General features: G+C 41.9%; 1 protein-coding gene across 2 annotated transcripts in view; it reads left to right on the forward strand.

The window, feature by feature from the left end:
• The window catches only part of LOC122552746 (protein kinase C epsilon type), a 598,788-nt gene that overhangs the window by 373,037 nt on the left and 203,286 nt on the right, over positions 1 to 22,465 (forward strand). For both annotated transcript variants that reach the window (XM_043695660.2, XM_043695661.2), the window contains one exon: positions 21,273 to 21,415. In XM_043695660.2, coding sequence (XP_043551595.1) covers positions 21,273 to 21,415 — 143 coding nt within the window. The remainder of the gene's footprint in view (positions 1 to 21,272; positions 21,416 to 22,465) is intronic.

Raw genomic sequence — 22,465 nt, forward strand, 5'->3', positions numbered from 1 at the left:
ACCATAAAACCATAAGAAATAGGAACAGGAGTAAACCATTTGATCCCTCAAGCCTGCTCCATCTTTCAGTATGATCATGGCTGATCTGACATTCTTCATGTCCACTTTCCCACCCTTTCCCCATAAACCTCAATTTTTCCTAATGATCAAGAATCTATCTATCTCGGCCTTAACTTGATATGACTCTGCCCCCACAGCTCTCTACGTCCAGGAATTCCAATGACTCTCAACCCTCTGAGAGAAGAAATTCCTCCTTTTCTCAGTCTTAGGTTGATACGCCTTTATTCAGAGACTAGAATTGAAATTAGGTTTTATTGTCACATGTACTCAAGTACAGGGACACATGAGTACAGTGAAAAGTGTACAAAGTTGCCATTTCCTGTGCCATTATGCCCTCTGGAGCCAGACTGTCCCATGAGGGGAAATATTATCTCAGCATCTACTCTGTTAAGCCCCTTTAAGAAATGCATGTGTTTCAATGAGGTCATTGCTCATTCTTCTAAACTGGAATCCCAACCTCTTTTATCTTTGTTCATAAGCCATTCCCTCCATATCAGGAATCATCCCAGTGAGCCTTCTGTGAATTGCCTCTAATGATATGCTGCCTCTCCTTAAATAAGGGGACCAAAACTGCACACAGTACTCCAGATGTGGTCTTACTAGCACCTTGTATAGTTGCAGTAAGACGTCCCTACTCTTATACTTCAACCCCCTTGAAATAAGGGCCAACATTCCATTAACCTTCCTGATAACCTGCTGTATCTGTGTGCTCTCTTTATTTTTCATGTACAAATATCTCCAGGTCCCTTTGTGATGCAGCTTTCTGTAGTTTTTTTTTCCCATTTAAATATTATTCTGTTCTTTCGCCCCCCCCCCCCCCCCCCTTTCCAAAATGAACAACTTTGCATTTTCTCACATTATACTCCATTTGGTAACTTTTTGCCCACTTACTTAACCAATCAGCATCTATCTGAAACGTATTTGTATTCCTCTCACAACCTTCCTTTCCTCCTATTTCATTGTCACAGGGAAGGTACTGGCCGAGTGGTATTATTCCTCGACTGTTAATCCAGAGACCCAGGAAATGTTCTGGGAATCCCGCAATGGAAGATGGTGGAAATTGAATTTTTAAAAATCTAGAATTCAGACTCTAATGGTGACTATGTATTGTTGGAAAAACCCATCTGGCTCACGAATGCCTTTTAGGGAAGGAAACTGTCCTCCTTCCTGTTCTGGCCTACATGTGACTCCAGACCCATAGCAATGTGGTTGACTCTTAACTGCCCTCTGGGCAATTAGGGATGGGAAATAAATGCTGGCCCAGCCAGCGACACCCTCATCCTGTGAACGAATTCAAAAAACTTAAAGTTTGGCGACAGTACATTGACTTCCTTCCTCCAAGTCATTAATATATATTGTTAGTATCTACAGGCCCAGCACTGATTCCTGTCGAACCCCACTGGTCACGGGTCACCATCTGAAAAAGAACCCCTTAACTCCACTCGCTGTTTCCTGCCCATTAGCCAATTCCCTATTCATGCCGACATACTACCTCCAACGCTGTGGGTTCTTCTCTTATGACTTAATCTTTTGTGAAGTACCTTGCCCAATGCCTTCTAGAAGTTAAAATACAATACATCTACTGGTTCCCCTCAATCCACCCTAGTAGAGAGCTCCTCAGAAATCTCTAATAAATTAGTCAGACATGACTTCCCTTTCATGAAGCCATGCTGACCCTGCTTGATTAGATTATGATTTTCTAAATGTTCTGCTATTACTTCCTTAATAATTGATCTTGTTCACTGCAATTTCATCCTCACCCAGCCATTGCTGTTAGCTGAAAAAGACTTGTAATCTTGGTACCTGACTCATGCTGAGTTGAAATGCTGACTCTATATATTCTCCTTCACCACATATCGACCACCTTGACTTCCATAATGTTGTCTGCCTGTCCTCCTACCTCAAACCGCAGTAGTCCTTTGTTACTTGCAAATTTAACTCTTCCAACGTTCTTCCACATGGCCTCTTATTATCCACCCTCTGTAAACATTAGCACATGCTAAATGCTTCTGGCCATATCCTGAACTACAGCAGGTCCAGCTCAAACATTACTCCTGCAAACATGACCTACACTTTCTCTCAACACATCCAATGCAATCAATTTAAAATCTCAGTCGTGATGCTTATATCCCTACACACTCTTGCTGCTCCCTACCGTTAACCCCCTCTAGTCTACTATCCCATTTTCTCTATACCTCGGATTCTCTCTTTCTTTGCGAGCAACCCCCATCCCACTTCCCTCAACACAGCCATATAAATATAAACATGAAATTGATGTTGTAAACCGCAAACATTTGAAAACATTAGAAGATACCGTAGTTTTCTGCATTGGTGCAAAAGCTTGTTTTCCTGCAGGTGGCAGTGTATGACACCATTAACATGCCTAGTGAATGGTTTCCTTTTGGAGAGAAAGATGCCTCAGAATTAACCTGTTTACAGATTTGAACGCAGAACCAGAATTAATGCAGTTTTCCAAAAGTGATTAGGCAATAATATCATTAAGCCGTTACATCTCTCTGATTAAGGCCCCTTGATTCTGTCAGATTACGAGAATCTGGAATTCACAACCGTACTCAGTGATTAAGCATTTTCATCCCTCTGGGGTCAAGAAATTTAAAAATTCACATGAACTTTGTCCTCAGACGCTGATCCCTTATCCCACACATTAATTCCAGAAAGGGAAAATAATCAATTCTATCCAGTGTTCTCAGAACCTTATTTCTTTCGAAGAGATCACTTCTGTGAATTTCAGACAGTATAGCTGCATTGTAGTGGCCTCCCATGATAATTCTGTCATCGCAGGAATCAGTTGAGTGAACCCACATTGTAGCCCCTTTAAGGTAAATCTAACCTTAAGCATGGAGACCAAAATGTTATGTGTTGTACTGTATTTTGGATATGGTGTCATAATTGTTATTATTAGATTGTGGGAAAACTGTCACATTGGTTGCTGTGGTAGCAGAAAAAGCTTTGTAAGTTTTTAAATCCATCATCAGTTCTCCTGGGGAACAAGGGTAATACCAGCTGTCATCTGGAGAGAACCAGAAAGAAATAAAACTGAAAGTAAAAATTAGACTCCCCTGGTGATTGTAAAACCAGTAGAACATCCAAATATCACAGTGTAAAACTAATTTAGTTAATGCTTCGGTCAGACTGGTCCTTTTGGCAGTTCCCCCTGACAGGGCTCAAATAGGTTCCTTCCTCATTTCCAATCCATCCTTCGTTACAGTATATAATGGTGCTGTAACCCAGTGCCACACTGTGTTTATCCATATATGTAATGTAACAGTTAACTTTGCCAGTATGACATATCTCAGAAATTCTACAAAATTCCCCTTGAATATGCTGTCACTGCTGATATATTTACAAGTTAAGAACTCGAGGAGTATTGATAAAATAATTACCCTGAACCACATACACCTTCTGCCACTGGATTTGTCATTGATCAAAGCAGTTTTAGAAATTATATCACATCTTAGAGATGAAAGAATCCAGGGGTTTTATTCCTCATCAACTTTGTGACTTGCTTTGCCACATTTCTGCAATAAATCTTTTGTTAAATAGCACAGCAATATGGAGAATTTAAGATTCCATCTAATGCTGACTTTGAGTGTTACATTTATTTTCCAATGAATAGTTGTAATTTTTCACATAAGGTTTGACCTTGGTAATTCAAGTTTTCCATCTGCTATTAACTTCAAACATTAATCTATTTTTCTATTAATAATATTAGTAAAACAAATAATACGTTAGTTATATGTATATTTATCTGTATAGATCTAATAAGCATAACATAAGCCCAAACTGATTCCTCAAAGAAATGGTGCCTATTTGTCTCATCCAAAGAGTTTTGTTCAGCTCCTGGGGGAGGAGTTAGTCCCATCACACTCCAAACACAAACTGTCATGCGAGGAGACCACGCACCCTGTAAGATGCAGACCTCATGTCAGGTTTGGTGTGGCTACAAGGTTCAGGCTTGGTTTATAATAGGATAGTAACTGAGTCTGACCAAGACAATTACACGGGATTGTTACTCACATTAAGGTGTTCAGAAAAGACTCACAAAGCTAAATAAGTGAGATTGTTTATCTTTTAAATTTGCTGAGGTGTGCTATAACTGATGGGTACAAAAATGTCACTCATGGTGAAAATATTGTGATAACGTTACTTGCATGTGGCATCACCAATGAATAGCAAACCTGGCTGTTTTACAATTAAGGTAGCAATCTTAAATTGAAAGACAACCATGTCTATCATAAAGCTTGGCACAGTGTGCAAATCTCATTACCTGTCTAACTTTCCCTTTTTTAAGATGCCCCTTAAAAACTACCTCTTTGACAAAGCTTTTAGTCACCTGTTCTGGCAATTCCTTATTGTCTTGATGTCTAATTTATTTCGTTAAATACCTTGGAACATTTTACTGCAGTAAAGATGTTTTGTAAATGCGAGTTATTGTGTTACTGTTGCAAAGACCTGGATATTTCAGAAAGCAAGTAAAACTAGTACATCAGGTGATTTTAGTACCATTGAAGCCATTCAGTACAATAATGACTGATCATTTGCCTTAACTCCACTTTCTTGCCTATTCCTCATGGTGGACCGCTGACAAAAGCCCTGTGCTGTCCCTTTGGTGGGCGGCACGGTGGCACAGTGGTTAGCACTGCTGCCTCACAGCGCCAGAGACCCGGGTTCAATTCCCGCCTCAGGCGACTGACTGTGTGGAGTTTGCACGTTCTCCCCGTGTCTGCGTGGGTTTCCTCCGGGTGCTCCGGTTTCCTCCCACAGTCCAAAGATGTGCAGGGTCAGGTGAATTGGCCATGCTAAATTGCCCATAGTGTTAGGTAAGGGGTAAATGTAGGGGTATGGGTGGGTTTCGCTTCGGCGGGTCGGCGTGGACTTGTTGGGCTGAAGGGCCTGTTTCCACACTGTAATCTAATCTTTAAGGGAAGGCCTCGCCTTTCTTGTTCTGCCTTGGTACTTGACATGCAGGTGGCTGGCCTTTCACTGGGAACAAGGTCTCTTCAGAAAAAATCCCATATCCCCCGAGCTGCTGGCCAGCTGCAGGTACTACTTTAGGCCTGGGATTATCCCAGGATCCCAGACCCAGGGTGGTGGGACATGTGTCAGCGGACAGGGGATAAGGGGGATGGGGTTTGGCAATAGAGTCAGAGGGGCAGCTCCTGTGACCTGCAAGCGGCTCCACCTTGCTTGGTGTGCTCTCCATGATATTCAGTGCCACAACCTCCACCAGCTAGAGGCTGAGAGTTCACACAATCCTCAGAAAAACAATTCTCCTAGTTTCTGTCCTAAAAGGGCAACACCTAATTCTAAAACAGTGCCCTGTGGTTCAGCAGTGACCCAAAGGAGGGACATCTTTCTGTGTTCACAATTAACATTCAGGATCATACACAATTCTGTCAGCTCTCCCCTCATCTTCCTGCACAGCTTAGTGGAAACAAACCCAGCCTGTCTAAACTTCCCTCACTAGACAATCTGCTCATTCAAAGTATCAATTTAATAAACCAACATTTACTCTGTAACTAAGTAAATAGTAAGCCCTTGCTTGCCATTTGGCTAATAACAGCACTGGAGCAATGAGACCATTAGCTGGGAACTAGTTGCTCACTCAAAGGCCTCTATTGACGGTGAGACTGGAAGGTGGTCTACAGGCCTTCCACCACAGACTTTATCAGAGTGACAATGGGAAGATGATAAGGTCCCCACTGCCACGCTAGCACCTAATTAAGTGGCCCTAAAACTACCAAACCCATTATGAACACATGATTCTGCCTCTTATGCCACAAGAGGCCTGCAATTTATCTATCAGCTTGAATAAGAATGGGACTGTGCCAAAATCTCTCAGCAGATGGCAGTCACATGAAGCCCAATCAAATGTGTGCAGATTTTTCAACCAGTAATTTTCAAGGTCATGAATGTAAAAGAGACTTGTTACATTGAGCTGGTGTTTATAGCTGAGCATATAAATGACAGGCAGGCAGTGAAGAAGAAAGAGGAGAAAGTAAGTGTGTCACAGGAGACGCTTAATCTTTTTTTAACTAATGAACAATGATATTGAATTTACAGCTTGTTAAAATATCGGGTAAAGACAGACATAGAATGGAAGTGGAATGATCATCAAAAATAAAACTGTTAAACTAAATGAAGATCTGCCATTACATTTGTAAGATAGTACAAACAATAATACAAAACACATTAACTGATGAGGGATAACAATAGAAAATGAGATGGCAGAAGCAGAGTATATGGAAAGTAGCAACAATTATGAAAGTGAAGTGATTACTGCATTCTGATATTGCTGAACAACTTGATTAAAAATAGACTGGAGCACTATTGAGGCAAATAAGAGACTCTGCTATGTGTTACACTGCAACATGGCCTTTTGAGGATTTTGGGCAGAACAAAGCCAAGCAGAAAGAAGGGACAAAAATGCAACTGGAGTGAATGTCACATTATACTTACTTAGTCATATGCCATTTGAGTGAGGTCTTTTAAAATGGTCCTCAGTGCCTCTATGTGAGTGTTATATGTATTCAGCATCCTTCTTTTTGCAACAGGACCCCAAAGATCTGAGTCCAGAGGCTCACGAGCTGGAAGCTGACTTCTGTGGAGCATCTGCTCCACATTGTGAGACCCCATTTTCACCTCTTGAATCTTCAAGCTTCCTTCTGTGTTCTGTTACCAAAGAGAAAAACCTTCCTTAGAACTATCAACAGTCCCCTGGGTGGATTTATCTAGGTTGGTGAGTGACAGAGTGAGTGAGGAGGGGTGGATTAAGGAGTGCTGAGGATATGGTTGCTTGAGCAGAGATGAAGGTAAATTCACTCTTTCTATCCTGTCTTCCTTCTCATTAGGGCATTTTGCCTTGGATTGTTTGGAGAAAATGGAAATGAGAATACCTTCCTGAAAGTTCCTCTATAGCTTTTTGGAAAATAGGAACAGCTGTATGCCATTCAGTCCATCTATTCTGTCCCATCATTTTGTCAGATCACAGCTGAGTGGGAGCTCATTTTGATGTATCTAACTTTTCTTCATCCCGATCAATGCCTTTAACTAACAAAAACAAATCTATCAATTTCAGTCACACAGATGTACGGCATGGAAACAGATCCTTCGGTCCAACTCATCCATGTCGACCATATATCCTGAATAAATTTAGTTCCATTTGCCAGCATTTGGCCCATATACCTCCAGACCCTTCCTATTCATATACCCATCCAGATGCCTTTTAAATACTGTATTTGGATCAGCCTCCACCACTTCCTCTGACAGCTCATTCTGTACACACACCATCCTCTGCGTGAAAAAATTGCCCCTTAGGTCCCTTTTAAATCTTTATTCTCCCATCTTGAACCTATGCCCTTTAGTTTTGGACTTGCCCACCCCTGGGAAAAGACTTTGGCTATTCACCCAATCCATGCCCTTCATGATTTTATAAACCTCTGTAAGGTCACCCATCAGCCTCCAACGCTCCAGGGAAAACAGGCCCAGCCTATTCTGCCACTCCCAAAGCTCAAATCCTCCAACCGTGGCAACATTCTTGTAAATCTTTTCGACACACTTTCAAGCTTAACAGCATTTTTCCTTTGGCAGGGAGCTCAGAATTGAATGTGGCCTAACCAATGTGCTGCATAGCCGCAACATGACCTCCCAACTCCTATACTCAATGCACTGATCAACAAGGACAAGTGCACCAAATGCCTTCTTCACTACTGTGTCTACCTGTGACTCCGAACCTGCACTGCAAGGTCTCTTTGCTTGACAAAACTCCCCACGGCCCTATCATTAAGTGTATAAGTCCTGCCATGATTTACCTTAGCAAAATGCGACACCTCACACTTATCTACATTAGATTCAATCTGCTACTCCTCGGCCCATCGGTCTTGAAATTTTAAATTGTCCTAAAAGAACTCTCTTTTTGATTTCAAATACTCTGGTGTATACAAAATGCTTCTATATGATTTAACTCTGATTTTAAGAGTATTGACTCTTGTTCTGGATTATCCCACTGGAGGAGATTGCACATTTGTAGCAATTCTTTCAATTCCCTTCATCACCTTGAGCATTTTGATCAGTCTTCAGCTTTTCAAGCTCAAAACAAGTCAATCCAGTCCGCTCTCAAACTGATATCATTCCAGTGCGTCTGCAATGTACCCACACTAAAGCCAATCTTCCTGAGGAATGGTGGCCAGAGCTGAATGCAGTACTCCAGGTGCTGTCTCTTTGAAGCATCCTTACTTTTCTTTACAAAGTCATCTGTTCAAGAGGTTAATAGGCAATGGAAGCACTCCTGGTGTTAGCAAGATTAGAGAATTGACCAACAGGCAGGAAATAGAGTGAATATAAACAGAGCATTTTCACCTTGGCAGGAAGTGAGTAATGGAGTGTCATGAGGAGTGGTGCTGGGACCTGTTTCCAGTCTGCAGCTCTGGTCACCCCCGCTTCCCCAGTTAAAAAGAGAGTGGGTGAGCCTGCTGTGAGGAGCATCAGCTTCTCTCTAGCTATTTAAAGTAGCCTTAAGGCAGGGAATCTGCTGTCCCTCAGACCCTCCCTTCCCCCTAGGGGTTAGGAGGCTTCACCTCAACAAGCTGTCATCTATTCAGATATGTATAAAGCTACCAATCAGGATTCAGAGATTTCACTGGGTGTCAAAGTGACAAGAGTCAAGATTAGAGTGGTGCTGGAAAAGCACTGCAGGTCAGGTAGCATCCAAGGAGCAGGAAAACCGACGTTCAGGCAAAAGCCTGATGAAGCGCTTTTGCCCAAAACGTTGATTTTCCTGCTCCTCGGATGCTGCCTGACCTGCTGTGCTTTTCCAGCACCACTCTAATCTTGACTCTGATCTCCAGCATCTGCAGTCCTCACTTTCGCCTGTCAAAGTGGCAAGCTCCACTGAGGGTGTCCTTCGGAGAGAGGGGGTGTGGGGCTAGGTTTGAAATCCTTATAGGGAGGGGAACATGGGGAAAGTACACTCAATGGACCCCGGGACCCTCGAAGGAGTGACCCCCACATCGACCGTCAGCCTATGCAGAGAAATCTGTCACTTGGCATGGGACTCTACCTAGTTCAGGTAAACCCTTTTGGATGAAGCCTTTGAGTTGGAATTGATTTTGCTCCTGAGGACCTTAATCGACCCACTGGCTGCCTGACACCAACCTCATCGCTGGCATCATTGTGGGTACAGGGATGGACAGGTAGTTGGTTATCTTGCTGCCTGTTAGATGTAATGAGCCCTGTCCCCTTCAGACACTGCTGTAAACCCATGAGTGGTTAGAGAGCTAGTTTCATGGAGACTACCAATGAGGCCAGAGCTTCTAGGACGATATAAACCATCACCTTCTCGAGAAGCAAAGATAAGAGAAGGCATGTCAATAGCTGTTAAGGATGAGCACAGGTTTTTGTTAGAATGGTTTGACAGCAATGTTGTAACAGAAAAGTAAAAGGTACAGTATATATGAGGGAAGACTGCTTAAACAGGTACATGGCACATTCTGAAGGCCAGTATCTTTTAAGTAATGGACAGGGTCTCCGCAGTTCTGATATGATTCGAGCAGTAATCATTGAGAACTAGGCGTAAAGAGACTGAAAGGCAGGGAATCAGATCAGGTAACTTAGCTCAGTTACTCGGGTCAGGTCATTAATCTTCTTCCTCAAAGGAGACTTCTGTTCCTCCAGAAAATACATTTGTGATTGGCTACCTGTCCCCGACCTCAGTTGGCCCTCTTTGTTTTTTCTAGATGATCCTTCCCTTTCTCAGCATCTGACGAAGTGCCCACTAAATTTGCATGATTCTTTAAATGAGCAGACCCTAACATTGACAGCAAAGTCGGTGTCACCAGGTCACAGTGAGTGGAAGTTCTTTAGCTTTGCCTCATTTGGAGCAGCAGGGTAGCACCTGGCAGTTTGTGTTCTCTAGCTTGTTTTGTTGTGTACATTCCTTTTAAGCACTTGAATCAATTCAGGTTCAAAGCCTCTAGGTTTCTGGGTTTTCACTCAGTATAAACCTGAGATATTAGACAAATGATGTTAAGTCTTAAGCAGGGTAAAAACAATGACTGCAGATGCTGGAAACCAGATTCTGGATTAGTGGTGCTGGAAGAGCACAGCAGTTCAGGCAGCATCCAAGGAGCAGTAAAATCGACGTTTCAGGCAAAAGCCCTTCATCAGGAATAAAGGCAGAGAGCCTGAAGCATGGAGAGATAAGCTAGAGGAGAGTGGGGTGGGGAGAAAGTAGCATAGAGTACAATAGGTGAGTGGGGAGGGGATGAAGGTGATAGGTCGGGGGGAGAGGGTGGAAATGACCTGGGAGTTGCAGTGGGAGAGGGACTCCCTGAGATTCTTGTAGAGAGAGGAGGAAATCTTCTTCAAGGCAGGCATCCTTGCAAGAGGATTCGCTGTAGGGTTAAAATCAACTAGGTAAAAACAATGACTTCAGATGCTGGAAACCAGATTCCGGATTAGTGGTGCTGGAAGAGCAGTTCAGGCAGCATCCGAGGAGCAGTAAAATCGATGTTTCGGGCAAAAGCCCTTCATCAGGAATAAAGGCAGAGAGCCTGAAGGGTGGAGAGATAAGCTAGAGGAGGGTGGGGGTGGGGAGAAAGTAGCATAGAGTACAGCCAACCATAAAAGTGAGATCTTCTCAATTTTGAGTCCTGTGTCCATGCAGTCAACCTGTCATTCAGTGAGCTGTACTTCCTCAATGGACAGCCCAGTACAACTCATGCACTCTGGCTAACAGTATATTGGGCACCAAACCATATATTCAGGGAAAGTGAGTTCATCGCAGTGAGAGAAAGGAGCCAGAGATGTTGGTTGAGAGTGTGTTCCTGGAAAAACACAGCTAATGTTTTGGGCCAGAGCCCTTTATCAGGAATGAGGCTGGGAGCCTTGGGGGGGGGGGGGTGGAAAGGTGTTGGTTGCCTTCTCTACTGTTGTTCAGGCAGAAGAATTGTTCCTGCACCCCAATTTGTCAAATTCATTTTGACATTATTATGTTAGAATCTCTTTCCCCTGAGGGGAATGCACACTTTCTAAATTACATTGGGGTTCTCTGTGTGACATTGAACCATCATTTGCCAAAATTAAGGAAGCACTCATTTGATTCAGATCCGAGCTAGATTGTTCAGAGTGAGTCCATGTAAATACTTCAATTTAGCTCTGCAATTACCCCATTTCATAAGGAGGAGAGAATTAAACTTCTTTCTGTATTTTGTATGATTTAGGAAAACTGAGAATATCCAATAGGTTATCAGTGTTATTTCTTTAAACATCCTGAGAGAAATTCAATCTGGCTTTGGTGTTAGTTCTACTTTCATCACTTCTAACTTAGTTCGAATGTTTTTTTGTAATCTGAACAAAAGCTAATTTGACTTTAGTCCTGTCTGCTAACAAGAGGTTGATGGTCCATGCCTTTTCATCATTTAAAATTCTTCTTAAACCTCATTCGAATGGTCTTATTTGTTCCATGTCATACTTTGCTTCCACTGAAAATGATACAAGATTTCCCAAAGTTAAAAATTAATGCTCGTTCTTTACAATTATTTGGCTTTATAAAGTATTCATAACAGTAAATTAACTTCAAGTTTTATAGTCAAATTTCTAAAACAAGGGAACATAAATTAGTTTTATCTCTTGTGTGGAACATGTATCGGATTTCCGAGTCCAGTAAAATTAGGAATATAAACATTGACCTTGCAGATAGAGAAAACTATGTTCCACATCATGGGCTTTGTAACAATTGGTATATTGAAATCATGCTCACACACAAAGTCTGCAGATTTCCAAACTAACTTTTGAGACTTTTAGGCAGTTATTGGACAATACTCAGTTGCTTATGCAAGGACCTGTAGACATTTTGCGGTGTACTTTGGGAGGTCTCCTTATATGTTAGTGCAGTTACTGCCTGAAGCCATGTACTAGAGAGAGCTTGTACATCTGTACTGAATAGTTTCAGTTCTTCCACAGTTTCCTGAAGAACACACTCATAGATATGGTTTCATTTCTGAAAATTTGAATTTCCAAAATACAAAACAGTGGTGGATTGCATTATCTATTGGGAAACCACCATATAATTTAGTCTAGTTGCCCGCAAGTGTCTAAAATCAAAATTAAGATTACTTGGAAATAAACTTCTTTCTGGTCATTGTACCAATTTATCTGAAAATGAAGTTGATCTAATATATTGGAGTAAAATTGAAGACCAGTCAAAGTTCTTTTGATTGATAAACTCATATAAAGATATTGCACAGACTCCTCCCAGATACTTAAAGGAATCACACAAATCGTTTGTCAATCTGTACAGGTTTGGAAAAATATTTTGTATTTTTTACTGACAGTATTAATAGGTCTATCACCATCAGTATAGAGAAAAGACAATTTCATTTTTCAATGTGTAGATCCTTCATCAAAGTTAAAAAGTAGAAGATGAATGGATCTTAGAAAGAAATGGTGGAGGAAGAATTATAATGTCCAAAAAAAATTTCCAGAACAATAACAATGGTTGAAAATTGCTATGTGATATATCAAAGGGTGGCATGATGGCTCAGTGGCAAGGACTGCTGCCTCACAGTGTAGGGATCCGGGTTCAATTCTAGCTTCAGGCGATTGTCTATGTGGAGTTTGCATATTCTCCCTATGTCTGCAAGCATTTGCTGCATATTCCTCCAACAGTCCAAAGATGTACATGTTAGGTGGATTCCTGATGAAGGGCTTTTGCCTGAAATATTGATTTTCCTGTCGCAGATGCTGCCTGACCTGCTGTGCTTTTCCAGCACAACACTCTCGACTCTAATCCCTCCAGCACCACACTCTCGACTCTAATCTTCAGCATCAGCAGTCCTCACTTTTACCATGCGAAATTGCCCATAGTGTCCAGGGATGTGCAGGGTAGGTGGATTAGCCATGGAAAATGCAGGGTTCCAGGGAAAGGGTAGGGGGGTGTATCTGGTTGGGATACATTTCAGAGGGTCGGTATGGACTTGATGGGCCAAATGGCATTCTTCCATACTGTATGGATTCTATATGAGGATTACCTCGACAAACAATGCGAAGGCATTTAAAAATTCTGAAAATCACTTAGAAAGATAAAACAAAAGGAAAATTATGAATGTGGGATCTCTAAAGTGGAAATGGAAAGGAGTTTGCAACTAGAATAGAGGTATTCAGCAAAGTGGTTATCATCTGTTTCATCAAACTGGACTCAATGTTAACTCTGTTTTTCTGTCACTGGATGCTGCCAGACCTGCTGTGTTTTTCCTGTACTTTCTGTTTTTGTTTCAGTTTTCCAGCATCCACAGTTTTTCATCTGATCTTACTTATCATCCAATCTGCATGTAATCTCCACAATGAGAAGAAACTGGGTTATGGCAGACCATGACAGTATAAGATTGAAAAGAGTTCATATTAAGAAAAGCTAATGTTTCAATTCGAAAGAAAAGTTGAGGCTTTAGACAAAAATTTGAGAGAATGATGACCAGTTACTTTCTTCTGCCGCACGGAAAGGGGCCAGTAATGGCAGCTGGTAGTCAGGTTGGTGAAATTGTATCCTAGAGCTAGATTTCCAGCAGAAAGAAGAAAATGGAGGGAGAGATGTATTGGCTTGAGATAACATTTATGGTGCTTGGAAGTGACCTACAATTCCAAAGCTAGTGAGATGGAAGGTAAAGACACAAGGGGATCTTGTCATTTGCATTAAAAGAGGGAGAAAAGGTAAGAACAGAACACAGAAAATGGGTCAAATATTCCACAAACTCAGCACTTACAGCTGAAAGAAATCTTCCACTGACAGCGTCTTAGTTCAGAAATTCTGATAGGAAAAGTAAAGTCCTCACAGAATCATCTGCTCAATGTTTAAACCTAAGTCCAAAGAGTATAAGTTTAAGGTGAGGAGCAAGTGGTTTAGAGGCGTTTTTTTCACCCAGAGGGTGGTAGAAGTATGGAACATGTTGCCTCAGAGGATGGTGGAGGCAGATTCTCTCACAACATTTAAGAAGCATCTGGGTGAGCATTTAAAATGCCAAAGCATAATCAGCTATTGACCAAATGCAGGTAATTGGGATTAGTGTAGTTTGGTGTTTGTTGGTCAGGATGGACATGGTGGGTTTCAAAGCTGCATGACTGTGATGGTTTGTTAGAAGTTGTGAATTCCCATTGTGGAATGACAAATCTTTAAACTAGTCAGTCCTTAAAGATTATTCTTATGCTATAGCTGGAGCCCCTTCGAATAAGTGACATGTGTGTAATTCTGTCTCAGGAGCACTTTAATTCGAAGAAGAATCTAAATCTTGTGAATGTTCTTCAGAACAATCACTCATTTTATATGTTAGATGATGAGCTAATATCTAGATTTATTGTTTAATAAGGATTAATTTTTAATAGCCTGCCTGCTAAGATGGTCTGACATATCACCATTGGGCAGAATTCAACACATCCTAAAAGGACTTTGGCAATAGGAGCTATCACTCTGAGATTGTCCAGTGTCACGATCCTGGCTGGTTCCTCTCATCCTCAAACAGTCAGTAGTGTGACTTCCCAGGTTTCATATTCTTAGAGCCCAGACATCTTGATAATGGAGACAATCTGGGCTTGCATGGAAACTATTTCCTATGGACCAGCGAAATGCAACATTGTACATTTTCTGACAAATATGAACATTGATTTTGTCAAAAAAGTCAATTAAAATTACTATAACTTAGTGATTTTTATTGTTGAATGGGCAGGAGCTTAACTTTTCATTTTAGCTGGAAAGATATGAAAGTGCTTTTTCTGCACTGATGTGGGCTTGTACATGTAAATTGCTGAGATTAGAGTTTCAGCATTTGTGCTGTCAAATGTCCTTATGGATAAGACTAGTTGAAGTAGCATTATTAGGTTTAGTGGGGTTGCTGAGTGTTTCATTTATTTATGTTTCTTGCCAAATCACTGACAGCCAAATCTTTTACAGTCCATGGGAAATTCAAGAAATCAAAGGCAAAGTTTTGATTAGTCTTTGCACTAATTAATTTTTAACTTATGATGACTTTGTAGCTTTGCGTCTCCTTAATATCTCAAACTCCTTTCTGAAAGATGATGACGCTTTTCTTAAATAATTCTATCAGGGTGAAACAATAGTTATTTAATTACATCATAGTTACAACAAAGAGCATCTTTGCCCATGGAATTAGATGATGTCATGCATGAATGTTAGCTTTCACAACCCAAGTTGATTGGACTAAAGTTTCTTGCTGGCCTTAAGGATCTATCTTGAATGAAGTTGGGTTTTTTGCAATCAACTGTGGTGCGTGTGGCCCTGCATCACTACATTTGGCCAAAATTGACAGTATGACAATGACAGGTTTTGTACAGGAACTGGGCAAGAACAACCTCACTTAATGGGTAGGTGTCATCTTCTAAGGATGAAGCTAAGTAATGTTATTGGAACAGAGGAAAGCTACATATGTTCCTTGGCCATGTTGCAGCTGACTGTGGAGTGCTTGTTGCTGATGCCAGGTGCCTACATTGGATGGTGTTTCATTCCCCAGCATTCATAAGAAGAAACTCAGTGACTGCTGCCAAGTGCAAGGAAATGACGATATTTTCTGGATCAGTTGGTTTCCAAGTTCTGAGTTTATGTGCTGTGATGTACAGGCACTATGGCCTGAACCTTAAGTTTTTTTGGCAAAGTGCAATCTGTGTTGATTGTTTGTTTAAGGGATTCTCACCCTGAGAACAAGTTAGATTTCTGGCCACACCTTACAATTTTCACTCCATGGGCATTGACATTCGAAAATGTGGCAGCCTCTAAGAGATCGACACATTTCCGATTCAGTTAGAATATGCTTCTGCACTTGACGACTGCACCTCAGGCTGGACCTGTAACTATTATGAGAAGGACACTGAGCACTCAGGGACACCCAGCTCATGAACTGGACTAGGCTGCTTGTCTGGCCTATTTGCCTGCTGTCATAGAGCTCTTTCTCACTCTGAGCCTAAATGGATGGTCACAGCATTTCTGCCTTGTTCCTTTTTACACTTTGACCCTTGCACCAGACATACCAGGCTCTCAGTATTTCTGTTTTGTCTTGGCGTTTAGCACAGTCACAAAGCCAGGAAGCTTGTTATGGTTGTCTGCAGACCATAATCAAGCCAGTGATGGTACCCTTCAGACAGGGGGGGCCCTTGCACAGTAAGTCAAAGGCAGCCTCTGATGTCAATAAAGGAGCTTGGACACTCAGGGCATTTAGGGTCAGGTTGCTCTACTTATAAGTACTGAGGAGCCAAATGTTGCACAACCCACCACTCGTCCTGATTGTTTCTGTCCTATCCTGGGCTGGTTTCCTTCTCGAATGAAAGAGAGAGAGAGACAGAGTCAGGTATTAAAGGAGATGAAAGTGGGTGGGCACAGCTATTATAGTTGCTACAGTTGGGGAGGTGCTCCAAGCAAGCGAGTAGGAGGTTAGGGTGGGTGAGAGGGAGTGGAGAAGATCTTGCAGGAATTAGTGAGTGGTCAAACACAAACCTCAGTGGGAAGTGGGTGAATAGTACAGACAGAGTGAGTGTGAGGGGGCACTAACTTTGATGAATTGGAGAATGACATTGATTTCTTTCTGACAATGCTGGGCATTCCTCCAGGTGTCTGGGATTACATTGAGCTAGTTGGCAGCCTTGGACCAGGCTGGCATGATCTTGTGTAGTGGCCTCCATCCTTGGTCCTGGGGGAAGGAGACATCCAGTAACTGCATCACCCGATCCAATAGGACCTCCAGGTCCCTGCCTGAAAAATAGTTCACTTGTTTGCAACTCTGAGACAAATGTCAGGAACTCTGTTCATGGCATCTTTGAATGGATGCTGCTTGTCTGGGTTAATGATGGCCTTTAAAAGTTGGTGCCAGTGTCAGAAATGCTGGTCAATACTGGGATATCTCAGCAGTGGCACATTGCCTGGGAATGACGCTTGTAACATGGTGCTAGAGTTGGACAAGAGGGACACAGTAGGTAGTTAATGAGACAAATTTTGGTAAGATACAGTGAGATATCTTACTCAGCCTCACAATAAATTCTTGAAAAAAATTGGATGCAGTTGGCTCTTAGCCAATGACAAATATAAGCTTCACCCCAGGGTCTCAGTTTAAGATATTAGCCAAGCAATAATGGCCCCTTATCTGTACACCATAGTGGACGGTGCTATCATCTGAGACACTATTTACTCAATCACACAGTTGGGCTTGAATCCATGGTGATCTGAGAATTGCATTAACGCAGTCACAAAATGTTTAAATACGCACATTAACAATTAACTGCCGCTCAATGATGAACTGCTATGACTAATTGATAAAGGAACATGAGCAGTGCAGGATGAATTGTCATTGAAGTTGTACTTCCTCTTCTGGAAGCTGCAAGCCAGCAATTCATCACATCATCCGAATGTCAGTAGGATGGTGGCACCCAGGAAATTGTCCCCATGTATTTCATTTCCATTAGTGGCCCTTCCAACCCCAGGGACTGCTGAGCAAATAGTACTTGTAATCCCCTCGACAGTAAGAGAAGACACTTGGGGTCTCAGCTTTGGAGAATCCTCTGTGGAAAGGGGTGCAATGTCCCTAGATCGAAATACTAAACATCAGCAAGCTGGCCAGTGATGCTCAGAAAAGATATGCAGCTTTGTAAAGGAGGCTCAAAGTACAAGAATAGATGCACCACCCGCGTAATAATGGACACTGTCCTCTGACTTTCTAAAAGTTGACACAACCTTCAAACCTTTTAATAAACCTTCTGAGAAAAGATTTTCATCATTCACTTTTGTACTGAACCATGTTTTTCCTCCACATTCCCAACATTTCTCTGATTCTGTACAAATAATAAACAAAGAGAATCTTCCCACTTCTAACACTCTGCTTCACAAACTAACATTGACAAAGAAGTCCACACTGACCACTGATCAATTCATACCTTTTAATCAAAGTCAGAAAAGGCTAATGGTTATTAAAATATTATTTGCAGTTACTGTTATGAAACAGAAGAGTTTGAACTGGGCTTTGTTTGAACCGACTCTGTAGTATTTCTTTTGTAATCCTGGGAATCAATTTAACCAGTTTCAGTAAAATCCATTTATTCCCTCAACCACCCTCACTGTCAGTTTTCAGTTAAATGTGGACAGATTTTTCAGTTTGAGATTCAGTACTGTTCAGAAAGTAAGAGTAGTTTGTCATCTCTGAGTCTGATCTACCCATGAGAAGGGAAAGAAGAGATCAGAAACTCCCTGCGTTGGCAACTTCAAATATCATTCCCAACGTAAACCTAACAAGTGATGGTTTCAAGATCTTCACATTAATTACAACAAATTTTTAGGATGTCTATTTTGCAATAGATTGATTTATTTTGGATATTGAAACCATTTTCTTATTGCCATTCCTCATCATATATTTCTGATGAATTGGGCTCAGAGTGTAATATTATTTAACTATGTGTGACTCACTTGCCATGAAACCTGTGATGATGTGAACTATGTATGAAATGTCAAAGAAGCCAATAATGAGTGATGTAATTCATACTAAATGAAAACCGAAAGAACTGTGGATGCTGTAAATCAGAAACAAAAACAGAAATTGGGCGGATAGCTCAGTAGATCTGACCGCATCAGTAAAAAGAAATCAGAGTTAATGTTTCTGATCCAGTGACCCTTCCTCAGAACTGATGGTAGCTAGAGAAATGTCAGTTTTTATGCAGAAGGTAGAGTGGGAGAAGGGAGTCAGGAGTAAATATTAGGTGAGGATAGAGCCCAAAGAGAGAGAAAGGTTGGACAGACAAATTAGTCAATAGCAATATGGCTAGGAGGGTGAATAGCTGTAAATGGAGACTGTTAGTGACAAACAATGGGTAGCATTTAATGATGTGGAGGAGCCGGTGTTGGACTGGGTGGACAAACACCCCCCCCACCCCCACCGGTTATAATCCAACAGGTTTATTTGGAAGTACAAATATACTTCTTTCATCAGGTAGCTAGTGGAGAAGGATTATAGGACACAGAATTTATAGCAAAAGATAATAATGTCATACAACTGATGCAATATATTGAACAAGCCTAGATTGATGTTAAGTTTTTCATATTTTAAACTGTGTTGCAGGTTTCGATTCATTAATATGTAAATCCCAGAACTTCTTTCGAGGATGTACATGTATTTGGAAAGGCAAGGACTGATTAGGGATAGTCAACATGGCTTTGTGCGTGGGAAATCATGTCTCACAATCTTGATTGAGTTTTTGGAGAAAGTAACAAAGAGGATTGATGAGGGCAGAGTGGTAGATGTGATCTATATGGACTTCATTAAGGCGTTCGACAAGGGAGACTGATTAGGAATGTTAGATCTCACGGAATACAGGGAGAACTAGCCATTTGGATACAAAACTGGCTCAAAGGTAGAAAAGGGTGGTGGTGGAGGGTTGTTTTTCAGACTGGAGGTCTGTGACCAGTGGAGTGCCACAAGGATTGGTGCTGGGTCCTCTACTTTTTGTCATTTACATAAACGACTTGGATGTGAGCATAAGAGGTACAGTTACTAAGTTTGCAGATGACACCAAAATTGGAGGTGTAGTGGACAGGGAAGAGGGTTACCTCAGATTACAACAGAATCTCGACCAGATGGACCAATGGGCAGAGAAGTGCGATTCAGATAAATGCAAGGTGCTGCATTTTGAGAAAGCAAATCATAACAGGGTGTATATACTTAATGGTAAGGTCCTAGGGAGTGTTGCTGAACAAAGAGACCTTGGAGTGCAGGTTCATAGCTCCTTGAAAGTGAAGTTGCAGGTAGGTAGAATAGTGCAGAAGGCGTTTAGTATGCTTTCTTTTATTGGTCAGATTATTGAGTACAGGAGTTGGGAGGTCATGTTGTGGCTGTACAGGACATTGGTTAGGCCACTGTTGGAATATTGCATGCAATTCTGATCTCCTTCCTATCGGAAAGATGTTGTGAAATTTGAAAGGGTTCATAAAAGATTTACAAGGATGTTGCCAGGGTTGGAGGATCTGAGCTACAGGGAGAGGCTGAACAGGCTGATGCTGTTTTCCCTGGACCGTCGGAGGCTGAGGGGTGACCTTATAGAGGTTTACAAAATTATGAGGGGCATGGATAGGGTAAATAGGCAAAGTCTTTTCCCTGGGATCGGGGAGTCCAGAACTAGAAGGCATAGGTTTCAGGTGAGAGGGGAAAGATATAAACAGGGTGGATGGGTTTATGAATGGGAAAGGTTTGGAGGGATATGGGCCGGGTGTTAGCAGGTGGGACTAGATTGGGTTGGGATATCTGGTTGGCATGGACAGGTTGGACCAAAGGATCAGTTTCCATGCTGTACATCTCTATGACTCTCTGACTCTAAGTCACATTCCTGAGATAACGTGTAGTACGTAATAGCAGACTATGTGATAACAAGGCCTTGTGTGTGGGGTGAGAGCTAGGACATGGGAGAGTTTAAAGCCCTAAAGTTATTGAACTTAATATTGAGTCTGGGGAGCTGCAGGGTACCCAAACAGAAAGTGAGGTGTTGTTCTTCCAGCTTTTGCTGAGCTTCATTGCAGCACTGCAGCAAGGCTGAGACAGAGATGTTGGCCATGGAACTACATAAAACAGGCAGAATGTAGGTGTTCTGTGAAGTGGTCACCCAGTCTATGCTTTGTTTCTCCAATGTAGAGGAGACCATATTGTGAGCAGTGAATGCAGCAGACTAGATTGTGAGAAATGCAGGTAAGGTGTTGCTTCACCTGGAAAGTATATTTGACCCTTGGATACTGAGGAAGGTGCCATGGCATTGTGGGGGGTGTTGGGATTGAAGGAAGAGTGGACCAGGGTGTCCCAGAGGGAATGGGTCCCTGTGAAAGTTGAACAAGGGAGGAGAGGGGAATATGTGTCTGGTGGTGGCAACTTGCTGGAGGTGGCGAAAATGACGCTGATGATCTTCTGGATGTGGATACTGGTGGGATTTAGTCATTTATGCTATTTACTTGGCTCCTTCTTTCTTGGGGAAGGTCACTGATAACCATTTCACTTCTGTTCATTTGCTGAATAAATATTGAATTGTCTCTATCAAAATGATGGGTGTCATCTTCAAAGTACCAATTCTGTTCCAGCTTTCATTTTTGCTTTTAGTTTAAAACAAAATTGTTGCTCCAAAGCCAGACAAATCCCACATTTATTAATGAAATGTTTCCACCCCTTATGTAGTGTGCAAGATGAATGTCCACAGACGTTGTGAAACCAATGTGGCACCAAACTGCGGAGTTGATGCTCGAGGGATAGCTAAAGTGCTGGCAGATCTCGGTGTTACTCCAGATAAGATCACCAACAGTGGACAACGGAAGAAAAAGGTAGAATATTATAAATGAAAAATATGCACCTTGAATGTGTGACTGAATGAGGAATAATGCACTGTCACATTACAATACTTTGTATGACTGAGATCAAGTTCCTCAAAACATCAAAAACAGTTATAAAGTAGATATCACAAATATCTAAAAAAATCTTCCAATTTGATCCCTGATCTCTGCTATTCTACCTGATTTCCTCTGGGGTGGCACTACCCTACTTGGTTGAGGTGCAGCCAGAGGCAATATGGTTTGGTGGGAGGGGGAGGCTGGGGATGGTGGTTGCACATCTTTTCCTGACTTCTCTTATTGAACCATTCGTCAGTGTGAGAGAGCCATTTCCCCTTTCCACACTTGGGTTGGAATCTTGCTGGTGTGCAAACACAGTTCCATAGCTGTTAGCATTTCTCATGCAATACACATTTTGCAGCTCATTTTGTATGTGTGCATGAGGAGTGGGGCAAATCTTATTGTCAGAGCAGAGCAGGCAGGAGATCATTGCCCAGACCCCACTCCAACCTCTGTGAACTTACAGGGTTGAAGGTCCTGACACTATATTCAGAGGGCACCCAGCTAGATGTTTATTTTCTGCAAAACAGGAGCATCTGTTGAATTGGTTGCCTACAGATGAACATCCTGGTCTTTCCACCATTCCCCTTCCCCATTCAGCCTGCCTTCCTTTCCCATACAGGCTTCCACACTTGGCCAGCTACCTTATGCATTCCCATTATGATCTAGCCTTCTGCCCTCAGTCAGTCTGTGTCTTGTCAGAGTACTGGGTTAATGGAAAGGGTCTTGGTAGTGTGGATGAACAGAGAGATCTTGGTGTCTATGTACAGAGATCCCTGAGAGTTGCCACCCAGGTTGACAGGATTAGATTAGATTCCCTACAGTATGGAAACAGGCCCTTCGGCCCAACAAGTCCACACCGACCCACCGAAGAGTAACCCACCCAGATTCAATTCCCTCTGACTAACGCATCTAACACTATGTAATGTTCTATGTTCTTTTGCAAGTATATGCATCCCAGGAATACTCTTTAATAGGCAAAGT

This window comes from Chiloscyllium plagiosum, unplaced genomic scaffold (genome assembly GCF_037043375.1).
Source record: "Chiloscyllium plagiosum isolate Xiang-an unplaced genomic scaffold, Cpla_swu_hap1 HiC_scaffold_10, whole genome shotgun sequence".
Classification (NCBI taxonomy): Eukaryota; Metazoa; Chordata; class Chondrichthyes; order Orectolobiformes; family Hemiscylliidae; genus Chiloscyllium; species Chiloscyllium plagiosum.